The following is a 23,747-nucleotide window of genomic DNA, read 5'->3' as shown; positions in this document are numbered from 1 at the left end:
TTTCTGAAGATGAAATATGACCTCTGATACCTACCGAGTCGATTGCAACCATTCCCAAAACTGTGCGACATGAAAAGTGAATTAGAAAATGAATGTTGAATTGAAACGTCTGACCCCTCCCGAGTTGAATGCGATCATTTTCAACTCTATGCAATATGAAGAAATGGATGTTAATATGGGCCTTTGCCCCCCCCCCAGCCCCCCCCAAAAAAATAATAATAATAACATCTTAGTCTAATGGTGAAAATAAATCCTGATCGTTAGTCTTTATATTACTTCACGATTTTTTTTATTACAATTTGAATAACCACAAGCTCATATTATATAAGGTTACTCGTTTAAGCATTATGACGAAACATGCGCTCATTGTCGGATTTCTTTGTCGACCACTACATACATGTAACAGTTATTTCCTTAATTCTAAGAAGAGGTGGTGGGAGATTTAGATTGGTAGATAGTTACAAATATGGGCATTCTAAAAAGGGGGCTTGCTCACCGTTTGAATATTTTTGCTGCATGTATGTTTCTTCTGTTTTTATGATAAATTTAATGTCGTGCATATGTTAGGGGCATTTTACGACCCGCAATGTAAAATCATTAGCAAAGCCTCTATTTGTGGAAATCTTCTTCATAATTTACTTAATTACTTTACCTTTTCTTTTAGAAATATGTGTATTAGTTTTTCAAAATCAGTTGCCTACATACTTAACAAATTATCGCATAAATGCAGAAAATTTCATAAATTTCATTTAGTTTTCTTTATTCTTTGATTGTTTACATTTTATAATAATACAAATAAAAATAATAATCATTTTTGTCATTATTAAAGGGCCTTTGAGGGCATACAAATCATGCAACAAGAGTACAGTCATATACAATTACATGTGCATAATTAGCATGTGAATATTTAACATACAAAAGGAAGAGAAAGAAAAAAAAAACGTGGAGCAGCTGCACATGACCAGATAACTAAGTTTCAGTGATTGAATATCAAATTTCCACCTGGTGCATGCTAAGAGTTTTTTACTGGAGTCCGAATTGCTCATATGTTACTTTGTATTATCTTGGCTTTATGTTGTTTGTTGTATGTGTCTGCCTTCCATGTCTGATCTTTGTCCATGGGTAACATTCTTTAGATTTTTACTAGAATCTTGGTTCCATTGAATACTCTTTCAGTTAACATTATAATGTTTTTTTTTTCTTTTTTCGAAAAGAGTACTGAGGTATTTATCAATTCGAAAACCGGAAAGTTGAAAACAACCGTAGTTGTCCTGATTTTATTTCCACCATGTCTAACCCATAATGCAGAATTAACGGTTTCAACTAATGTGCAGTCATGTTTTTCTGCGAAAGGTTGCGGCTATCGTGTGTGAGTTACACTGAAATGAATAAAAAATCAAAGTACTCACGAACTGAATCAATTAATATCGATCGTTTGAATTTTTCTTTTCAAACACGCCGCATAATCGTCAATTTGCAAAACATGGTATAAAAGAAAAGTACGGGTATCTAATTCGAGCTTTGCCATACTGTATCTATACGTTTTCAGTCACAGCTCAAAATTAAATAGAATACAGTTTTTTATTACGTAGTGAAAGAGGAAACAGACTCGTGATTGACAGATATGTATTTATTGCGTACAAGGAAAATGAATATTAGCACTGTGGTAGTACTTTTCTAAACAGACCACACAAGTGTACATCGTATCAAAATGATAAATACAGTGTTCTACAAACCTTCTGTTGTAAAAGAGTAATCAAGGGAACCAAGGTTATAGCGGTAATCAAAAGAATGTAATCCAGGGACAAAGATCAGACATGGAAAACAGACATACACAACAAAGAACATAAAGTAACTAAAATAATACATACAAAGTAACAAAAGTAAATGAGCAACTCGGACACATGGGAGCATGGACCAGGAGCACCGGTAGGGGAAGCGTCCTCTGCTTTTCTAGAAAGTTAGAATAACGCGTCAGAGTGGGACTTTATATCTCTTCCTCTTCGTCTGGAAAGAACCATAAGGCTGCAGTTGTTTCTATCCATCTATATCTGTCTTTTGTCAGCTTCTATGCCTCTCCGCATGTGAGTCCTTCATCTTTCATCTGAATTACATGCCTTAATTCCTTCCGACTGTCGCTTCACGTTAAGAATCCGTCTGGGCGTATCTTGTGGTACAAAGAAGGATGTACTAACGACATGATTTTGAATTGATAAATTTGTTAGAGCTTTGTGTATTTAGAATGTATGTCTTAATGCGGTTTTTATGCAAAGTATCAATATACCAAAAATACCAGTGTTATATATTGTAAATTTCGATATGCTGTACTCGTAATTTCAAGGAGTAACCTCTCATCAGCAGCATTAAAATCAAATATGTCGGAAGATAAAAATCAAAATATTAGTTGCATACTAGAAGTACTCAAACCCAAAATTATTGGAAGCCAAAGCTGTCACCGATACAATATGCAATGCAAGGAATGACTTATAACATCAGTGTGAAATGGTTATACTATGTGCGATAAAATCTTTGTCGAAATAATATGTATTTGTAAACAAAGAAAAGTGTTAATTGTTTAAACATATTTTACTTTTAGTATAGTAAAATGGATTGCAATTAGTGTAATCACATTAAAGTTTATATCATTTTTTTCTTAAGGAAAACTGAAGAAAAGTTTGAGTCCATGAAGTCAATTTTCATACAGAAATTAAACTATTTTCCAACCACGAAATGACAAATGTTGGTCTGGGTAACTATGTACCGGCCCTGCAACATGAGTAGGATGCGTTCTGATAAAAACGACATCACCTTTTGATACATTTAGAACAACTATACCTGTGACAGTTTCAAAACTAGAACGATAAAAATTGTCAGATAATATACGTCCCCTTTCTACTGAAATTACAACTATTTGGGTAAATACACTTTTAGTGTTTCCAGCAACTATCAACCAAGTGGAAACATATTTCCCATCAGATGGCACAGTGAAAATATTCAGTTCACCAAAGCCTTTCAACTTTCCTTTGAAACAGTGTCACTTACCCTATCTATACCTCCTTAAATCCCATCAAAATTAGTGAATCCTTTCATGTCGCACTATCTAATCTAATTATTTGTTCTAAACTTAATTTGTCAGTAATTGTGACAACATTTCATTCATTCCAGCCTTATTGTAAAGTTGTTTTGCTTCTTTAGAAATGTACTTTTATTGATGTATACTTTTTTTTCGATTACACATGTTTTACCAAAGTCTTAGAATTAATTGCAACAAACAGTTTTATTGCTTGGTCTGACGAAAGTAAATTTGTATAATAAATAGAACCATACCCATCTAATCGCATGTTTTACGATTCCAACGCCGTATTCACAGTCGGTATCCTAAGTAAATACTTTGATATGAATGGCAACTACGATTATATATATACCAATATAATCAACAATGATCAAGGCAAAAGCAGTTGCTTGTATTTAGAGGTAAAAGTTTACCGTTTTTCAATCATTCATAAAAAGCAAATGAACACAAAGCAAATTTTGTCTCATTTTTAGCCTTTTCACCTCTAAACGGTAAGTCATGCCCCTTAAATGCATATTGGGAACTCCTTTTGTCATCACGAAGTCTGCAAATATACCATAAATGCTCTCAATTAAAGTCGGGTTTGACGGTTTTGCATTCTTTCAACGACGGTTGCAACGGGATCATTAAGCAAAATAGATAAATCTGAAATGGTTTAACAAGAATTGCTCTATATATGATATGCCTTTTATCCTATAAAGACTTACAAGCATCGCTCTCAACAAGAACGGTTTTGAAAAAAATGAAGTTTCGTGATTTGTTATATTTTGTAAATTATTATTTTTGTAACAAAAAAAAAAAAACCTACAAAATAAACATAACAAAAACAATTGTTATTGTCATTGTTATCATTGTGTGTACATAATTTCATACATTGTGCATCATCGTCTTCATTTACATGAAGGTGTCGCTTTGCGTAGATTCTACGGCGGCGCCCTTAATTATAAAGGATTATCACGAAGCCAGGGATTTCCCATGCATTCAATAATAATTGAATAAAATCCGGAGAGGAGTGAGAGATTTATAACAGATAAGAAATTATTGGAACAGAAGTATTTGCACTATGAAAGATATATGAAACATTCTAATTCATATCAGGGCAATTTACTTAGACTGCCCACTTATTTTCTTAGGAAATGACCGTAAATTAACAAACACCGGCGTTGAAACCGTAAAACCTGCCTCAAATTTTAGATACGGTGTGATAAATAAGTTAAATTGTTTTTGTCTACTTCAACCAATTATTACCTGACTTGTTATATTTAATTTTAGTAACATTATTGATATAATGAAACATCGACATTAAAGAAATAATATGCCTACAAGTTTTTTCAATAACATCTAAGATGTAATCATCACTATTCGGATCATCGTTAGATCATTTGATTTATTGACATTTACTGCCTTTATTCCCTTTTTGGGTGAATCCTGTAATTTGGCGAGTCGATTCTGTATCTTTGTGGTCAAACTTTTTCCATTGAAGGAAACTTTGCCTCTAGTTTGTTAATGCGTCTAGTTTCATTACACGAACACATACTACCAGATACACATGAAGTAAAAACAAACAAACATATGGAAAAGTTCAAAACAGGAAGTGTAAGCTTATCAAATTATTTGCCATAAAATGCAACAGTTAAATTTAGTTAATAAATAGCTTTGAAACCAAGTCACTCGTCAAAATATTTTAGATCAGTTTACATTCACAGCCATTTATTGTCACTTTATATAGAAGATATCCCAATAATTGAAGAATCCTGTCGTTTGTCAAAATAATGGTAAAAATAAATCCCGATCATTAACCTTTATAGTATTTCAAGGTTTTTGTATTTGTATTTTTTTTTTAGGGGGGGTTTGGGGGGGGGGGGAGGTTGTTTTTTTTTTTTTTTTTTTTTTTTTTTTTGTTATTGTTATTATTATTATTTTTTTTTTGTTGTTGTTGTTTATTATCAAAATAAGTATTCTGTATTTTTCTTTTTTTTTTTCAAATGTAACAGTTATTTCCTTCATTCTAAGAAGAGGTTGTGGGAGGTAGAAATGCAATAGATGTGAAGTGCGAGGAGGGAAGGGAAAGGTTTGGAAGTGGTTGGAAAATTTAAAACGCCTGGAGCCGAATTAAAATCATGCCACAGGGTAAGGGCATGGACTGCAATATTATGCAGAAGACGGCACCAAATATCCTGCCTCTCATAAGTCAATTTATCTTTATTTATCTAAAACTTTGATACACTTGTTGATTTTTGTATATTTAAATAGAATGCTTATCATATAAGTTGCAGTCTAAGATTAAGGTGAATCATGGTATAAAATGATCCGGGCTAAACGCACCACTATCTCAAGGAAATATTACTATTTTACATTAAAGACTTTTTACATTTTTAAATATTCTCACGTTGAAAAAAAAATCAGCTGTAATTTCATTAAAATGTACTCGAAAATGAATATTCAAGGACAAAAAAATAAATTTTAGAAAAAAATCATGATCCTACGAACATTCCCATTCTAAGTAAAAACTATCGTAGGGAAAGAGAGGAGTACTGGATACGCAGACTAGGTACTGCTATACCTTACGGATGCAATGACAACATTATAGGAAACCTTCCAAGCCAATATAACAATAGCATAAATGTGATGAATTTATTTGACAAAAATGGAAGACGGGAAAGGAGTCACGGCCATCGCCACTATACGTCACCTAAGTGTCATGATGTCTCCATAGATGGTTTCCTTCCTTTCTAACAAAAACCTCTTGGACTTCATTACATTAGAACCAAACTCTATTCTATACCTCTCACTCTACTATACTCCCTTTACAAAACAAGTCTGGACACTCCTATTTCTGAACCAACCTCATCATTATACAAACTTGTTGCCATCATTTTTGATATTGGTTTCCACAGACTCTATAAACCAGTTTGTGTGAAAAGTCAAAATGAAAAAAAAAACGATCGTTCTTCCACTACCGTTTATCAACAAAGTTATAGATGCAATTAATTTGACTAACATTCTCCATCACAAAAATGTTACCTCATATTTCAAAGACAAATCCATACCAATTATTTCATGTTCCTATACTTCACCCATTGCATCCAAAATTTTCAATTATAAAAGGCTATGGCAGAACCTCGAGATTGAGGACTTCAAGACTAAACCACCTGACTGTTCTTGCAAAAACTCTCCTTTCAAATATGGTTCTTCCGGTCACGTCGTTATGGGAGATTTAACCATCATCGAAAACGAATTTCTGCGTAATATCCTTTCTTAAGGTCTCAAGTACCGTGAACCACGCTCATTAAATTTGAATTATAACTTTAAAGTTCTAATGGATGCCGTGGATGACTACGCAAGAAAATGGATAAAACGAAAACATGAAGACATTGATTCTCTGTCAGAGTGGTTCAAGGCCGTGAGGTCTTTAATTTTGAAATGAATGAAAGTTTTAAGTAGGTTAATGAGTGCAAATGCTACATAAGTTTTCAAAGACCCCGATGTAGAAAAACATTGGCTACTATACATGACAAATATGTTGTCGTACCAGAAGACAAAGCCCAAAACAACATTGTTTTTCTGCAAAACGTTTAACATCCAATGTTTATTATTAGAGGTAGACGCAGAAAATAATAGAAGTGATAAGACCTGTACTGCTACCATACTCTCCAAAGAGGAAGTTACTCCGTAGTGGTATTAATTCAATGTGAATCCTGAAAAATTCGAAATATCTTTTGGAGACAATCAGTTCAAGACTATTATCAGTATATAATAGCATTGAAACCTATGATTTTTCAACACTGCACACTTATATTCCCCATACTCGGTTAAAATCCCGACTTAAAAACATTATACATCGTTGTTTTTCCAAAAAAGATGGTACACCTAGATACAAATATATAGTTCTTGGTAGTGATTTCTCATACTTTATAGAAAATAATTCCAAATCATCTTCCAAATATACAGAGGAAGATGTTTACAAAATGCTGGAATATATTTGTCCAGTGTGGTGGACGCATTTCCCGACAAACGGTCGGCATTCAAATGGGAACAAATTATGCTCCTCTACTTGCTGACCTATTCCTTCACTTTTATAAGGCTGACTTTATAGCTGATCTGATCCGAAAGAAAGAATATCGTTTAGCTAGATCCTTTAATCTCAGTTTATCGCATCTACCCCAAATAACTTGAGATAAAGGATATTGCAGACACTGTGAGATCAGCCTCATATCTTGACCTACACTTAGAAATCGATGGTAAAGAAAAACTATTGACCAAAAATTTACGACAAACGTGATGACTTTTAATTCAGAATTGTCAACTTTCCTTTCATCTGTGGCAACACCCCTTCAACACCTGCGTATGGAATGTTCATATCACAACTCATACGTTATGCCAGAGCTTGCCGAAACTATGCAGACTTTTTGTATCCCGCTAGAACTCTAACAAATAGGCTTCTAGAACAGGGTTATGTTGCTACAAGATTGAAGTCATCACTACAGAAATTTAATGGTCGTAATCATGAACTCGTGGATCGTTACGATGAATCTATCTGCGCCATGAAAACGTGTCATAGTTTTCCTTTCCTCTTTCGTTTACCATGAAATCAATTCATCTCCAGCCATTTTCAAAGTATTTTCAATTGGGTATCGCCGTATTGTAATCGTTATAAAAATGAAATTGCAACACACAGTCAGGAAAAAGTTTATGATTAAAGCAACTAACAACATACAAACAGAATATAAACATACCAAAATTGATAAAATCTTTTATTAATATATAGATATTTTAGAAAAATTCTAATTTAACAAAATAATAAATAATAAATAAAACTAACTAATAAAACTGATTTATTCAACGTGTCATAGTTTTCCTTTCCTCGTTTGTCTACCCCGGATTTGACTTTTTATGAACAACTCGGCGGGTGTTTCTGATCCATGCTCTCAGTTTTAAGTGGAGTCCGAGTTGCTCATTTGCTTTCGTTACTTTGTATGTATGATTTTAGTTACTTTATGTTCTTTGTTGTGTATGTCTGTTTTCCATGTCTGGTTTTTGTCTCAGGATTATATTCTTTTGATTAATGCTATAACCTTGGTTCCCTTGATTACCCTTTCTCAGACTATAGGCACATTACAATCAGATACTGAAGACAGCTAAAAAAGGGAGGATTTGTACAAAACACTTCATTGTTGTGAATAGGCAGTCAATTTATTTACTTATGACAAGTAACGTAAAGATTGCAGGTAAAATTTTGATTTATAACTCTTCTCTTTGGAAATGAAATGAGGCTATATTTAAATACTTGCACAAGCTCGTGACGAGAGTACTATCGGCTTTAAATATAGTAAAGTGTTAATGTAAAATCCTCACTAAATTTAAAATTTTATAGAAACCTCTTAAGCCGTTAAGGAACTGATACACGTGCATGGCATTAACAAGAAAAACCTTTATGTTAATTTATTTTCTTTTGGACTCCTATGGCATTAATCATTTAAGTTCATGTACATCTACATTTGTCGTCTAACCTTCCAACAAATTTCATTTAAATTCAGCCAGCGGTTTAAAGGTTGTGCTAACAAAAGATGTGTAGAGACTGAGTGACTGACAGACAGACGTCATGGTTAAAACATATTTACAGTAATTTAGACAGAAGTACCTAAAACTCAGTAACATGTAATTTCAATTGAGGGGAAATTTAATTCTTTTCCTATTTACTAGGAACTTTATGAAGTTTTTGGCATAGTTACTTCATTTTACAATCACACATGGAAACATACAAAGACACTTAAGTTCTTTTTACCATGACACCTTTACAGTAAAATGCAATTTGTAAGAAACATACTTTTGTTTTGTTTGTTTGTTTGGTTGGTTTTGTTTGTTTTTCGTTTGTTTGTTTGTTTGTTTTTTTTTTGTTCTTTGTTTGTTGTTTTTTAGTTTTTGTTTTTTGTTTTTTGTTTTTTGTTTTGTTTTTGTGTGTGTGGTTTTTTTTTATTTAGGGTGTTCACATCAATTTCCTTTTCAGAAATATCCTTACATTTCCTCAAATTGTCCAAAAAGTTATTAAAGTCAATGATTGGGTAGACAATCTCCCTTTTCTCATCTGTTAAATAATTTATTGATCTATTTGAAACATACAAAATTAAGTTGAATTTGCGTGTAAAAACATATCAGACAAAAATAACTAAAGTTTGCATACGTATAGTAAAAAAAGTTAAATACCAACTATTAAACCACATATACATTCTAATTGACGTAGCTCATCGCAGAAAGTCCATACGGCCCCGGCCATTCATAAAAAATCAAATCCATATTGGCATTGTCTGTCATTACAAAGTATTCATTTTGACAAAGTCTATCAAGGTTAATCCAACTTTGACTTTATTATTCTATTCATATTCAAACACGTCTTTAAAAGGACTTTCCTTTATTGACTGGTGGTTTCAGTTCACCATTACCGTGTAGTACGTTTACTGTACCATACCCATAATCAGCCAATATCAGTTCATTAGGCAGGGTACAACTAAATCTGACGAGGCATCTTCATACAGAACTGTTTTTTTAATTAAGTATAAATATGCAAATTCAAGGAAAATGTTTACAACACGGGCAATCGTGATACCTGCAATATTGATGTACTTCTTGACTTAATGTTTATTATGAATAGGGGTAATTATAATCTTAAGAAATTGTGATATGGTCTCTTGATAGTCTTTATTCTCGACGTTGTGTGATGCCGGGTGTTTAAAAAGAGATTTTCTCATTGAGGACACCACACGTATAGAATGCTGGATGTATGTTTCATCTCAGAGATGCTACAGCTTTTTTATTCCGTTTTCTCCTGGATAAAGAAAAGGCTGTATGTATTAGTAATCAAGGAAACCAAGATTCTACCGGAAATTAAAAGAATGTAATCCAAGGACAAAAATCAGACATGGAAACAGACACACACAACAACCAAAATAAGTAACAAAAGTAAATGACCACTCCTCTAAAAACTTGGCACATGAAGTAGATGGACCGGTAGGGTAGGATAACATCTTCTTCGGTATATCTGTATGAAAGAATTGGAGAATTTGTTCTCAAAAATGTGTGTTTTCACTTGAAAATGATTTGACAAAATATGGGGTAAATAATGAACGGTTCACGAAAAAGAATTTCAACTGAACATACCTTAATGATATAGGTGACGCTAGAGTTTTGCCTTCGATCTTGAATAATAAATGTTAGATTTAGATTTAGATTTGTATATAGGTACAAATATGGGCATTCTTAAAAGGGGGTTTGCTCACTGTTCGAATATTTTTGCTGTATGTATGTTCCCTCTGTTTTATGATAAATTTACTGTCGAGCTTGTATTATCTTGGCTTATTCTTTGTTGTGTGTGTCTGATTTCCATGTCTGGTCTTTGCCCCTGGATAACATTCTTCAGATTTTCACTAGAATCTTGGTTCCATTCAGTTAACATTATCATATTTTTTCTGCTTTCGAAGAGTACTCTAGTATTTATCAAGGTGAAAACCGGAAAGTTGAGAACAACCGCAGTTGTCCTGATTTTATTTCCACCGTGTCTAACCCATAAGCCGGAGTTGAAACTAGTTTGCAGTCATGTTTTCCTGTGAAAAGTTGCGGATAACGTGGGTGATTAACACTGAAATGAATAAAAATCAAAGTACTCATGAACTGAATCAATTAATATCAATCGTTTGAATTTTTATCCCTCAAATACGCCGCATAATCGTCAATTTGCAAAACATAGGATATAAAAGAAAAGTACGGATATCTTATTCGAGTTTATTGTTGTAAATGGTTAATATTGAATTCACCATTTTGATCATGAAGGATATTAAAAACACATACAAACACAAGTGCCATAATTCATAATGCATCGTAGTTTGCGTGAAATTCAGGTTCGATATCAATTTACGTAAACACCAAGATAAATAAACACAAAACTCTCCGACATACTGCATGATTAAACTACAAACTGTAGTTGGCCTTTCCCAGTTTCTACATTTTCAAGTCGAAATTATATTTATCGACCTTCAAGTCGAAGCTGTCTGTTAAATCTTTCAAACCTAAGCCACATTCATTGAAACAAATCATGTCTTACACCTATCAGTCGTGAGAGCATTTAGTTTCCTGTCATATAGTTCCAAAGACAGATGTACATTAACATAAACGCGAAAGTGTTAGAATATTATTTCAACAATTATATCTGGTACAGGAAACACTTGCCATACACATTTAAGGCCCTAGAGCACCTACGGGACTTCAAATGACCAAAATAGATAAATAGAATGATTATTGCAAAAAGAAATATCACCTGACCACAGATTGACACCATTCCCAAGAAATGCATTATAGAAATTCCTATGCCATCGTTTTAGCAAAGTTGCATGTTTATTTGTCATCATTGGGCTTCCAGTGTAACGAGGTGGTAACCGTACTAAAATACATGATACAGGTGGTGATACATCAGGATGGTTTCGGGGTTATGTAACACTTTAATTTAAAACATTGCAAAAAAATGGGAGGCAACTAATACCCTGGAACCCCTTTAGGTATATGAATTTCTTGATCGGAACCACTGCCCCATTTGGTAAATATTTGCATAGATCCGCCGGTTTGTTTGTAATTTTACAGGACATCTCTTCAGAAAATATCCGTATTTTTAATCATTCACAAAATCTTAAACTACATTTAGAGATCGATGGTAAAGGTAAACTATTAACCAGGCGCGATTACTTTTCATAACGCATTGTCAACTTCCCTTTCATCAGTAGCAACATTCATTCAGCACCTGCGTGTATAGTTTTATATCACAACTCATACGCTATGCCAGAGCTTGTCGTAAGCAGAGGACGCCTATCTTACCGGTACATGTGGTCCATGCTCCCAGTTTTAGTGAAATCCGCGTTGCTTTTGCCGCTTTGTACGTATTATTTTGGTTATTATATGTTCTTTGTTGTATGTGTCTGTTTTCCATGTCTGGTATTTGTCCCTGGACAACATTCTTTTGATTGCCGCTAAAATCTTGGTTCCCATAATTACCTTTTCTTGATTTTACCTTCCTTCTATGACTGTTATATGACTGTCTATGACTGGTATCATTTTGATAACAAACGTTTCTAAAATAAGTCTGGTTTCAAAAATATACTGTTCCAACCGTCGTTGTAAGATAGTAAAACCGAGAAATCCAGCATTTAAACATTTATCAGAAATCTGAGAATTCTACAATTTAGAAGTTCCTGTTCTGGCTGGCATTTGAGGCTCCTGACAGACCGTCTTGAAGAGTAAGATAAAACATTACACAGATTGCTTTGTTTACATTCGTTTTTCACGCCACTACGTGAACATGTATCTCTGAAGACAGGCAAAATATGAAAACATGATCATTCTAACATCAAATGCTAATATTGTTGTATAGAAAGGGTGAACTTTTCATTCATTTCAGAGTAACCACGTTCTTTCTCAGAAAATAACAGTCATAGTAAATCCGCGTTGATACCCTAAAGTGTGTGTAAGGGTTTAGACACGATGATTGACGACAATGGTTGGTCAAACGAGGTTTTATGGTGTGATTAACCTACCGCTTTCATCAGGGTTTATTGTTACAGCTCTATTTGCAGTAGAGGGAGCACAAATTGCCATCTTCATTTTCATACCTGTAACTGCATATGAATGATTTTAAATACTTTGTAGTCTTTGTTTGGCATTGCCTTTATACTTTTTCATTTTAGAAGTTTGCATTTTCAAACGGGTCCTCATAGAAAACAATACGGAATCTTGGAGAATATATAGTCTGTGATTTACACATGTTTAAACAGATAATGTCGTCGGTGGTCAAGCGCGATTTTAAGTTTAATGTTGTGTATATTCATAACTCATAAGACCTAAACTATGAATGCTTCGAAGAGATTCTAAAGCAGTATAAATGGCCTTGTCTTTTTAATTCATTTATTTTAACAATAGGCCTATGCATATGTGTATTCAAACAATTAAGTCATTGAGGCTAAATTTAATACCAAGGCCATATTTTCATTTGCACAAAGAACATTTTCTATTAAATAAACATCCTCTTTTCATGACTATCAAAGATTAATGTTCATTCATGCTTAACTTGTTTAATATCTATCAAGTCATTACATTGATAATTACATGAAATAAAGGCAGTTGCGGATTTCACAATGTAAAAACTAAACTTGACCGGAAACAAAGAGGAGGTTTTGTCATTTTAAACATTATTTGTTCATTGAAATTTTAGATGATTATGGTTTTGTAAGATGGCCGAAAATTAATGTTCAGTGCAATAGCTATTAAGCTTAAACTTAATTATGCGTATTCGACAGTACTGTAACATTCAAAATGCTTATAATTCGCCGATTTCATCACAAAAGGTTACCAAATAATTACTATATGTATGAACTAACTAGAAGGTCAATTATTGTAGATTGTATATGTACAAAACTCAGTTGCATCTAAGGAGGATGCAATAAAGTCAAAAAATAATCGACTTTATTTATTTTAAAAAACATCACTCGGCTATTAGATTTAAGGAAGTATATCTACGAGGTAAGATCACGAAAAAGCTATGTTCAAGCATCTTCCGTATCTCACAATGTTCAGCTGTAGTACATACCGGCAGTCAATTCCCTATCAAAATCTTACTACTTTTTTGCTTTTACTTTATGCAGTATTACTATAAGATAATCAATAAAACCATTTATCACATAAATATTAGTAAAAATAAATTAAAAACTGAAAGGATTAATCGTTTATTAGCCAACATTGAAGTTCATAACAAGCGTGGTGATTTATTTTTGTAATTTATTTATTTTTCAAGCATGGAAAGTACAGTCACATATTACTGAAAGTCACAATATATATTACAAACTACAAAGAAAGAAAACAAATAAAGTATTTGTTTTGAATGACACAAAGAGCAGCTTGCAAGGACAACTATCTTTTGTAACAATTGTTCTTGAGTGGGGTTGGTATACATCTGATTAATTATTTCTATCTTTATACAATATTTCACATATTCCAAAGCACTTTTCACATAAGGCATATTACCAGTACAATCCGAGTTGCTCATTTACTTTTGTCTGTTTTCCACGTCTGGTTTCTGCTCCTGGATTACATTCTTTTGAATTCGATAGAATCCTGGTTCCCTTGATTACTATTGTACTGAAAGTTTTGAAAATTGAGTGTTTTATTTTTTGGGGGGGGGATTCAAAGAAAAAATATCATTCTAATCTACCTTTCCAAGTAAAATATCCCATTTTTGTTAATGTTTGAAGGGATTTTTTTAAATGTACGTAAGACAAAACATATAAATACATATTTACGAAGTTTCTTGTAATTTTCAACAATATCATATTTTGTGTCATCAATATTTGTCTTTCCCGGTATCGATTTTCCGAATGTTATTGAATTACAGAGGTGATATCATAATATTCAACATAATTATTGCTATACTACAATATTTTGGGGGAAAACACTCTTCATAGGTGAGTTTTTTATTATCTAACATCAAATCGTTAATACAAATACATCTTTAATACAATGCTTTGTTTAAAACATTCACCTTCATCACCTTTTTTTTTGCCGCATTCCACAATTAATACATATTTTACAACCTAAACAAGTTTTTAAGCAAGATTTTGGCCTCTTTTCTAAACTTTGTGTCCATAAAGAAATAGAAGAAGGGATTAACAACGTTATTTAAAATAAACAAGTGATGTAAAAACATGAGACCTGGTATTTCGTCAATGGAAACTTCTTCCCAGAACCCTGTGTTAACACCTTCAATGATGAGAATCAACAATTTTGGTATGAAACTTACAACAAATACAACGGTTATGCCAAGAAACATTATCGCTAGTTTGTATGTTAATCGACGATTAGTTTTACTCAACTTACTCGTCTGTTTTACCGATTGCATTGACACTGACACGTGATCTTGTTCCAATTGAATGTCATCATTGTTTTGCAATTTTTTGTTCTTTTGAACCTCTGCTCTGTATTGCTGTAGAAGACGCATCTGTGCTGTCGAAAGTTTGTTTGCGTTCCATAGTATATCCACAGCTGCGATTGCATTTTGTAGTTGAACGTTTGTCGCTCTTATAAACAACCACTACAATTTTGGAATACAAACATATCAATACTATAATTATGATTAAAATAAGAATACACCATACAATCCAGTAAATCAAACCTGCCAAAGAAGATCTTTTACTCTTTGATGCACATCCAGTTCCATTAAAACCTAAAGGTAAGGCCAAAAGTAACGACACAATGACGCAAATAGCCACACTACTTCGTTTTGTTCTTACACTAAATGGTGATTTTGTAGGTCTACAAATTCGTAGAAATCGCTGATAAGAAATTAACAAGAAAACGGGTATATAAGTCATAAAGCCGCTAAAAAATGATATTATGCAAGCTGTATCTTTTTGGAATGTTACTGGATGAAAATAAATAAAAATCCTACTTCCTCCACAATATGTGGCAGCAATGAGATCAAAAACAGATAAAATCGGTATGTAGTATCTCTCTTCTATATTTCCCTTCATTCGAAAAATGCACACTATCAATACTAAAACATTTCCACAAACTGCAAGTACTGTCAGCAATGACAAAAATATAATGTTTGGTAACAAAGTTTGTGATATTCTTTCATTCCATTCTGAAATAGTAATGTTTGCCATATTGTTTCTATACGTTTTCATTCACTACTCAAAATTTTATTTAAAAATTCTGTAGAATACCTCTTTATTACATAGCGAAAGAGAAAACTGACTCATAATTGATAAATATGTATTTTTTCTACATAAAGGAAATGAACAATTGTAAATCGTATCTAAAGATTTAAAACAGTGACGTCAGTGATCTACGAACCTATTATTAAATAATATTTTTTCTAAAATTTCTTACCGAATTTTTATCAAGTTCGGTATGTATAAATTACGTTTGTTTGACTTTCTATTGCGAGTTCTTTGTAAAATCGATGCAGTGATACTCAGTTTTAACTAATTTAAAAATTGGTTCCACTTCTTTCGAATAGACATTTAATCGAATATAACTGTCTTTGAATGTATATTTTTGTAAAAATCTGACAAAATGGGAAAAATCAGAAACATGCATGTCAAAACCCCACCGATCTGACTATGTAACATCACTCAAGGATGCTTTCTCTATTTGAAAAGATCATTACTTAATCTCTGCATCACTGACTTTGCTCAGTCATTTTTCAATAGAATGTTATAAAAATGAGGTTTTGACAGAGTTATCTGCCCTTGAAATGTTCATTTGCCGTCCATTTCAATGAAATTGTATCTCAATGGTCCAGCATGATATGGGCAATTTTGCCACTTTTCCTTGATTCTGATGGTGCGAATAGTCAAATTACACTATCAAAATTGTGGGGTTTTTCATACCAAGTTTCACCTATTGCCTAATTCTTACAGGGACTGGCATTTAAAGCTTCGAAAACAGCCCGCATGGCAGCACTGCTATAAAATGTATTTATGTATTGTGTTTTACAAAATTAAATACAAATCTTAATTACATTTTCCGGTTTTAAAATTGTGTCCAATTGTAAAGTGATAAGACTTCCTCTTTAATGAAACAGGTTTGTTAACGAATACATTTTCAAAATCATGGTTATATTTCTTGGAAAACAGGACACAATCATCAACTGAATTATGTCATTCATGAACAATACTCTCTTTAAAACGTGAGGAATAGAATTTGACTTATTTTCTATTGATATACTGGTTTGATCTTTATTTAAGAATTTAAGCTCCTTAATAACATAAAACTTAAGCAGAAATGAAGATACTTTCTTATGTCGGTGATACATGATGCATTTGTGCAGAAATTATTGATACCCTAAATTTTATAGAAACTCCTTAATCGTATATACGGCTAATGCACGTGTAGGGTGTTAACATGAAAAATTTCTACTTATTATTTTCTTTTGCAGCCATGTGGCAATAATTATATCTACATATGGTGTCCAACCTTCCTATAAATTTCATTTAAATTCATCCAGCGTTTTAAAAGTTGTGCTAAGAAATGATGTGTAGATATAGACTGACAGACTGGGAAAATGGATGACAAACATTAACGGTAATATAGAAAGAATTTAAGCTTTCTGAAGGGGCTTTTATTCGTGGTCATCTGTCCAATCAACCTATGCCAACATTTTGAAAAAGAAAAAGGTTGAGAATTTTGTTGGCATTCCTTGAATGTTGGATAAGCAAATCCAAATTAAATGGATTACTTATAAAAACAAAATCTAATTAAATTTCACATTTAACTATAATTTCAAACTTACAGTAAAACATGTAATTTTAATCAATTAAAATAATTCTATTCAGATAGTACAAGGAGACCCGTTTCTTATTTGATGAATATGATTAATTTCAAACAATTACTAATGTCAGTTTATAGTATGAAATTCATGACAAGTGCAGTAAAAATGTAAAAGTCCTTTTTAGCATAAATTGACAATGTTTTGCTGGGCTCATAGTAAATTTTATGCTGAAAGCACTACCGATGTTGATAAAACGGCAAGCTATCACTCTAACGCATGTATAGTTTCACATTGGTTCCTAATGTATGTGATGAATGTGATCGTCGAAGAAAAACTAAAAAAAAAACAAAGACTGTAGGCCAAGAAATCCTAAGAATAACCCCATTGCACTTGGGAAATGAAGACAAAGTCGATCGGTAAATAGGAAGTAGATGAGGTAGGAACAAGAAAACGGAAGACACGGTACAAGTCAACATGCAAAAGCACTAGACCAAATATCTAAGCATTTCCTCTAATAGAAAATAAAAATTCTGTTACGAAAAGTGTAACGAATGGGTGAACAGGGTAGTTGCATAGAATGAGGGTATAATATATGTATTAATATATTTATAAATTATCATTATCAAACAATTGTATTCTGTATTTTGGCATTCCTTGAATATGTAAAAAAAAAATCACATTTTACTTATCTTAAGTACTTAACAGTGGCCATGCTCGCTCTTAAGACAGACAGGGGTACATGTAGATTACAGTTGATACATGCACAAATAAATGTTGTAAATATTCTAACGGATAATTTGAATTCATTAACAGAAGTTATACAACAAAAGTACAGACTTCTTACCATAAAAATTTAGGGACGGACCCAGAAGGGTGACCGATCCAAATATTTTGTAAAAAGGGAGTCCGGGCTATAATTTTTGCATATTCTAGCCAAAATATTGCACAACATTAACGACATTTTCCAAATTTAATCATATTCGGGTGCTTTAAGTAGTAATCTGGGATGTACATGTAACAAAGTCTTAAATAACTAACCCTTGGGTTATATATTACAACGGAAATTCATCTCCCACTCCTTCTTTACAAAGATTACATATTCTTCGATTCAATGGGACTCCAGACCACCTCCCAGTTTCTATGGGTAGTTTTAAGTTAGAACATTTTTTGTTTGTCTGTGCAAATAACTTTTAATTCCAGTATTGTTCGTTTGTAAGCTTGTTTTGCTTGGTTTTTCTGTTTCTTTTTTTTTCTTTCTTTTTTCGCTGTTACTTTATTTTTCAAATTTAATATATTTATTTTTTTTTTGTTTTAAAAGTTATTCAAAACAAGATTGTAATAAAATTTACAGAAGTGTATTAGGGCCTTCATTTTTTTCAAATTTTCGACTTCAATCTTGGAATTATCAACATTAATCTCGATAATTCCAATATCAATGTTGATAATTACAAGATTAATGTTCATAATTACAAGTTTAATGATGATAATTCCAAGTTTAATTATGATAATTTCAAGATTAATGTTGATAATTCCAAGATTAAAGTCGACAATTTGGAAAAAAATGTATTTAGATAAGAAATCTAATTTATATTATAAGAAAATAAATTTGAAATATTGAAAAATCATTATTTAATATTAGAAAACACTTATTTTGTAATATTAATAATTCATTTTCTAATATTACAAATTCCTGATTTAGTAATATTATAAAACATCACACATTTTGTAATATCACAAATTGAATTTGTAATATAAGAAATTGAATTTTTAGTATTAGAAAATGAATTTGTAATATTAGAAAATCACTTTGCAATATTGCAAAATCAGTCTCATTTTTTAATATTATAAAATGATCTTTAAATATTAAAAAATCGTAATTGAATACATCAAATCCATTTCTGATACAAGAAAATCAATTTCTAATATTAAAAAATCGTAATTTAATATAAGAAATCCATTTCTAATAATAGAAAATCAGTTTCTAATATTAAAAAATCGTTTTTTAATATTAGAAATTCAATTGAATTTTTAATATTTAAAGATTATTTTGTTAATATCAAAAAGTGCTTTGTAATATAATAAATCTAATTTGTAATATTAGAAAATGAATTGGTAATATTAAAAAATCATTTTTTAATATTAGAAAATACTCATTTTTGTCCACTTTGGCTTACCATACAGTTGTGTAGGGAAAGCTCTGTACATTGTACAACTAATCATCTCAGCCAATAAACACAATGTTTTTATGTCCACAAATTCAAGATTGAATATCGGCCAAAAAATCTCGAAATGTTAATAATGAGACAATTCATATACGCCAAAACCCAAGTGGCCTGAACGTGAAATCATGAAGTAAAAATGATTCTACATACACATAGTAGCGAACCGAAAAAAAATATTGATAGTACTATTAGGTGCTCCGGAAGGGAAAGCATGTCATGCCCAGCCAGCGGCACCAAAATGGTTATCGTTCTTTTACCATGGAATTGATTACTTTTGTTGTCGTGGTTTTTCAGAGCTTACTAAATACCAGTAGTGTGTTTTCACTTGCTGTGATCTCTGTAAGTATTAATATTTTGTATTTAGATTATACGCTGGTGCATTTGTTGTGCTTTACCATATCCGTTCTACTTTCTATTCATTGATGCTTCTTTAAAACACTTAACTTAAAAGTACCATGGTGCTTTTAGAAGAATCGTTGTTGATGATTTCCAGCAATAAGAATGTGTAGTATGTTTCTTTATAATTAGGGCCCCGCCCTATAGTAATCAGTCTGTCCGTCCGTGCGTCCGTCCGTAACAAGATCAGTTTTCCGCACTTTTTTTCAATATGTTTGCAGATATTGGGCTGATATTTTGTATGTGGGTCAAGTATGAATAGTTACAAATCAAGTTTAAGTTTCGTTCCGCTCCACCTATATTTTATCAAGTAATGGCCCTTGGACTTTGAAATTTCACTAAAATCGCCATTTTCTGCACTTTTTTTCCCATACGCTTGTAGATATTGGGCTGATACTTTGTATACGAGTCAATTATGGTTAGTTACAAATCAAGTTTGAGTTTCGTTCCGCTCCACTGGTTTTTGACCAAGTTACGGCCCTTGGAATTCCAAAATTTCACTAAAATCGCAGTTTTCCGCATATTGTTCCCATACGCTTGCAGATAATGGACCAATGTTGTGTATATGTGTCAAGTATGATTATTTACAACTCAATTATATGTTTCGTTCCGCTCCACTGATTTTTGACCAAGTTACGGCGCTTGGAATTCCAAAATTTCACTAAAATCGCAGTTTTTTCGCACTTTTTTCCATACACATGCAGATATTGGACTTGTATTTGGTAAGCAAGTCAATCATGTGTCAATTATGATGAGTTACAAGTCATGTTTACGTTTCGTTTCGATCAACCAATTTTTTTACCAAGTTTCGTTCCGCTCCACTGATTTTTGACCAAGTTACGGCCCTTGGAATTCCAAAATTTCACTAAAATCGCAGTTTTTCGCACTTGTTTCCCATACGCATGCAGATATTGGACTTATATTTGGTAAGCAAGCCAATCATGTGTCAATTATGATGAGTTACAAGTCATGTTTACGTTCGTTTCGATCGACCAATTTTTTACCAAGTTCTCAATATTTTCTGTTAAGCAGTGGATATTTAAAGATATATTTTCAACCAGCGGGGCCCTAGGAGATGGCTGCCATCTCCATGATATCTAGTTACTGTAGTCATTGTCTCGTGTGCTGCTTTTACAGGATTGAAATAGCCGAATTGTCCAAGTTCTTATCAGTAAAAAGTACAGTCTAGTCATTACGAGATTTAGCATGTTCATTTTGTATGAATAGAAAAAAAGAGCGACTAAAGTGACAGCTTCCAAACCATGTAGACAGAAATGAACATAGCCCATACATGTTGCCAACATTGAAATATATATAATATGTAAAATTAGTATATGCATGTACATCATATACTTCGAGCGTCTCAAAACTATGAAAAGAATTTAGCAAAAACTTTCACAAAGAATACAAGATTATTCAATATTGTTTCAACGAGAGGGAGTTTCTCGTACTTATATCATGAGATGAGCATAAGAAACTCCCGCGAGTTGAAAAAATATTAAATGATCTGTTTGTCGCTGTTTTGTTGAAATGTAAGGTATTAGTTTTCTTTTATTTTCAGTTTTCCGAACCTAAATATGTAAGTTTTATTAGCGCTGCAGTTTCCTTTAGGGAATATATTACGGCGGAGTACTACGTGACGTCACGTATGTTGTGCAGCTATACGATATTTTTCATTCTCACTGGACTGGCGTGAGATTGAAAAATATCGTTTAGCAAGATCAATGGAATTTTAAACAAAATAGCAAAAATTCATTATAACACTTCTTGTAGCATGTTATATGGAAGGAAATTCTTTGGAAATTACAATTTAATCTAGATGTTATGTAAATAAGCACGAGTGATTTTCTCAGTTAGACTGGAATAAGCTTTTAATTAGGAATTTTGATTCGTCTCTGAATTTAGTATCCATTAAAGTATAAATGAACGGATTCGCAATATTATTGAGAATAAATATGTGATACACAAATATGATTCCTGGTCGATTTTCGTCGGAGAGTTCCTCCCACAATCTTTTATTAACGCTTTCAACGACAAGAATTGAAACCTTTGGTATGTAACTCAACATATAAACGATGGTGATGACGCAAAACATTATGGCAAGTTTGTAAGTAAGTTTGCATGTTCTTTAATTAGGTTTGTTTGATGTGGAGGATAAAACTTTTTGAGAGGGTCCAAAACTTGTGTCTTCTATGTCTGATGTCTTAGCGTTAGTGTCAAATGAGCAAACATACACGGTTTTCACTGACCTGTCTGCGGAGGTTTGTAGATCTACCAGGATATTCATTGATACTTTTCGTATTACACTTATTTTTCAATGTTTTATAATGCTTATAAACAGCTGTTCCTATTTGAGTGTATAAAACAATGAACATTGTAGTTGTTGTAAGCGAGAATATCCCCAACACTATAGAATAAATTGCCCTTACTGAGCCAACCCCTTTATTTACTTTGCCGCATCCACTTCCAGTTAAATTGTTGTCTAAAATAACCCACCAAAAGATAACAATATAATCGGACTATTTGTATTATCATCATCATGGTCTTACGAAAAATGTTCATATCATGTTGGGAAAATCGGTTATAATTTCATTGAAATGGACTGCAAATGAACATTTACATGTAAGCGCAAACAACTCTGTAATAATTTTCTAACATTTATGAAAAATTTCAATATCTCCAGTGATGCAAAGATTTCAAATTAAAAAGTGAAGTTATATTTTCAGATAGGTGGACTTTTTACCTGCATGTTTCATGTTTTTCTCAATTTGCCTGATCCTTAAAAAAAACTTGCTGTTAATATTTAGTGTTTGTGTCGTCCTAATCGTTTTAGATAGTCATGCGATTTATAACTGGACATCAATGGAGCGCAACTCAAATTCAAAGTTATTGAATAAAGAAGTTCAAACTGCACTTTAGCTTACTATAGTGAAGTAATTTGTATTTCTCAATTTAATCTACGGACACCATATTTTACCAAAAAAACTGTCAACACTCACATTATATGGTAAATTAATGTAAAAAAAAATCTCACTAAATGGTATACATTGTACATGTACCTGTTTTTTTCCTATGGGCTCACTTCGGTAGTGAATTTATTTACTGATCTCTCAATTATTTCTTCATTTCTGTTAAGTGGCTGGTATCCTGGTTCCCGGAACTACGTTCCATGTATTAGCTACTAGCAACACACTGTTATATTTGTATGTGTAACATACTGAATATTGCGATTGGGAACCAGTCTATGTGGCTGGTTCCTCATGATTCATGTATATTATTTTTGTGTGTTAGACAAATAATAAGATCACCAACTACTTTCTTGCATATTGTACCAGTTACTTTCCCCTCCATTTTTAAGTAGTAAAAGTGTTTTACCTGTATTTCTGTATGCTGTTGGTATCCTCCCCAACATACAACTTACATGAAATCTATGACCAATTGATATGCAAACCATTGCATGCCAAGGCCGAGTAAAAAAATAACTATGACCTTCAAATGTAATAAGTTTCTAAATATCCATTAGGAGAAAGTATGGTCAAGTTAGTTCTGTTGAAAGATGCTTGTTTAAGAACAATCACAAAGATATGACTGGTGAACTGAAGGCTGGATCATGAGGTTACATTTATGCCCTTGTGCTGTTGATCTGAAAATAAATTTGCTATAACTATTCCACTACCTTTTCATTAGGTGTCCACAGTACCAAACACACACAAGTTAATTTTGAGGAAACAAAACAAAACTTAACTGCAAA

General features: G+C 32.4%; 1 protein-coding gene across 1 annotated transcript; it reads right to left on the bottom strand.

The window, feature by feature from the left end:
* Positions 1–14,901: 14,901 nt before the first annotated feature.
* Positions 14,902–15,829, bottom strand: LOC148628326 (uncharacterized). The gene has a single exon (XM_088564718.1). The coding sequence runs from the start codon at positions 15,787–15,789 to the stop codon at positions 15,040–15,042; it is 750 nt and encodes a 249-aa protein (XP_088420844.1). The 5' UTR covers positions 15,790–15,829; the 3' UTR covers positions 14,902–15,039.
* Positions 15,830–23,747: the final 7,918 nt, after the last annotated feature.

Source organism: Perna viridis, chromosome 1 (assembly GCF_037379345.1).
Source record: "Perna viridis isolate PV_CMFRI_1.1 ecotype Kerala chromosome 1, ASM3737934v1, whole genome shotgun sequence".
NCBI lineage: Eukaryota > Metazoa > Mollusca > Bivalvia > Mytilida > Mytilidae > Perna > Perna viridis.
The sequence above is the reverse complement of the archived record's forward strand: the minus strand, read 5'-3'. Positions and strand labels throughout refer to the sequence as shown.

What these genes read in the sequence shown, in the direction of transcription:
- LOC148628326 (XM_088564718.1), bottom strand. Translation starts at nt 15,789, where the DNA reads ATGAAAACGTATAGAAACAATATGGCAAACATTACTATTTCAGAATGG.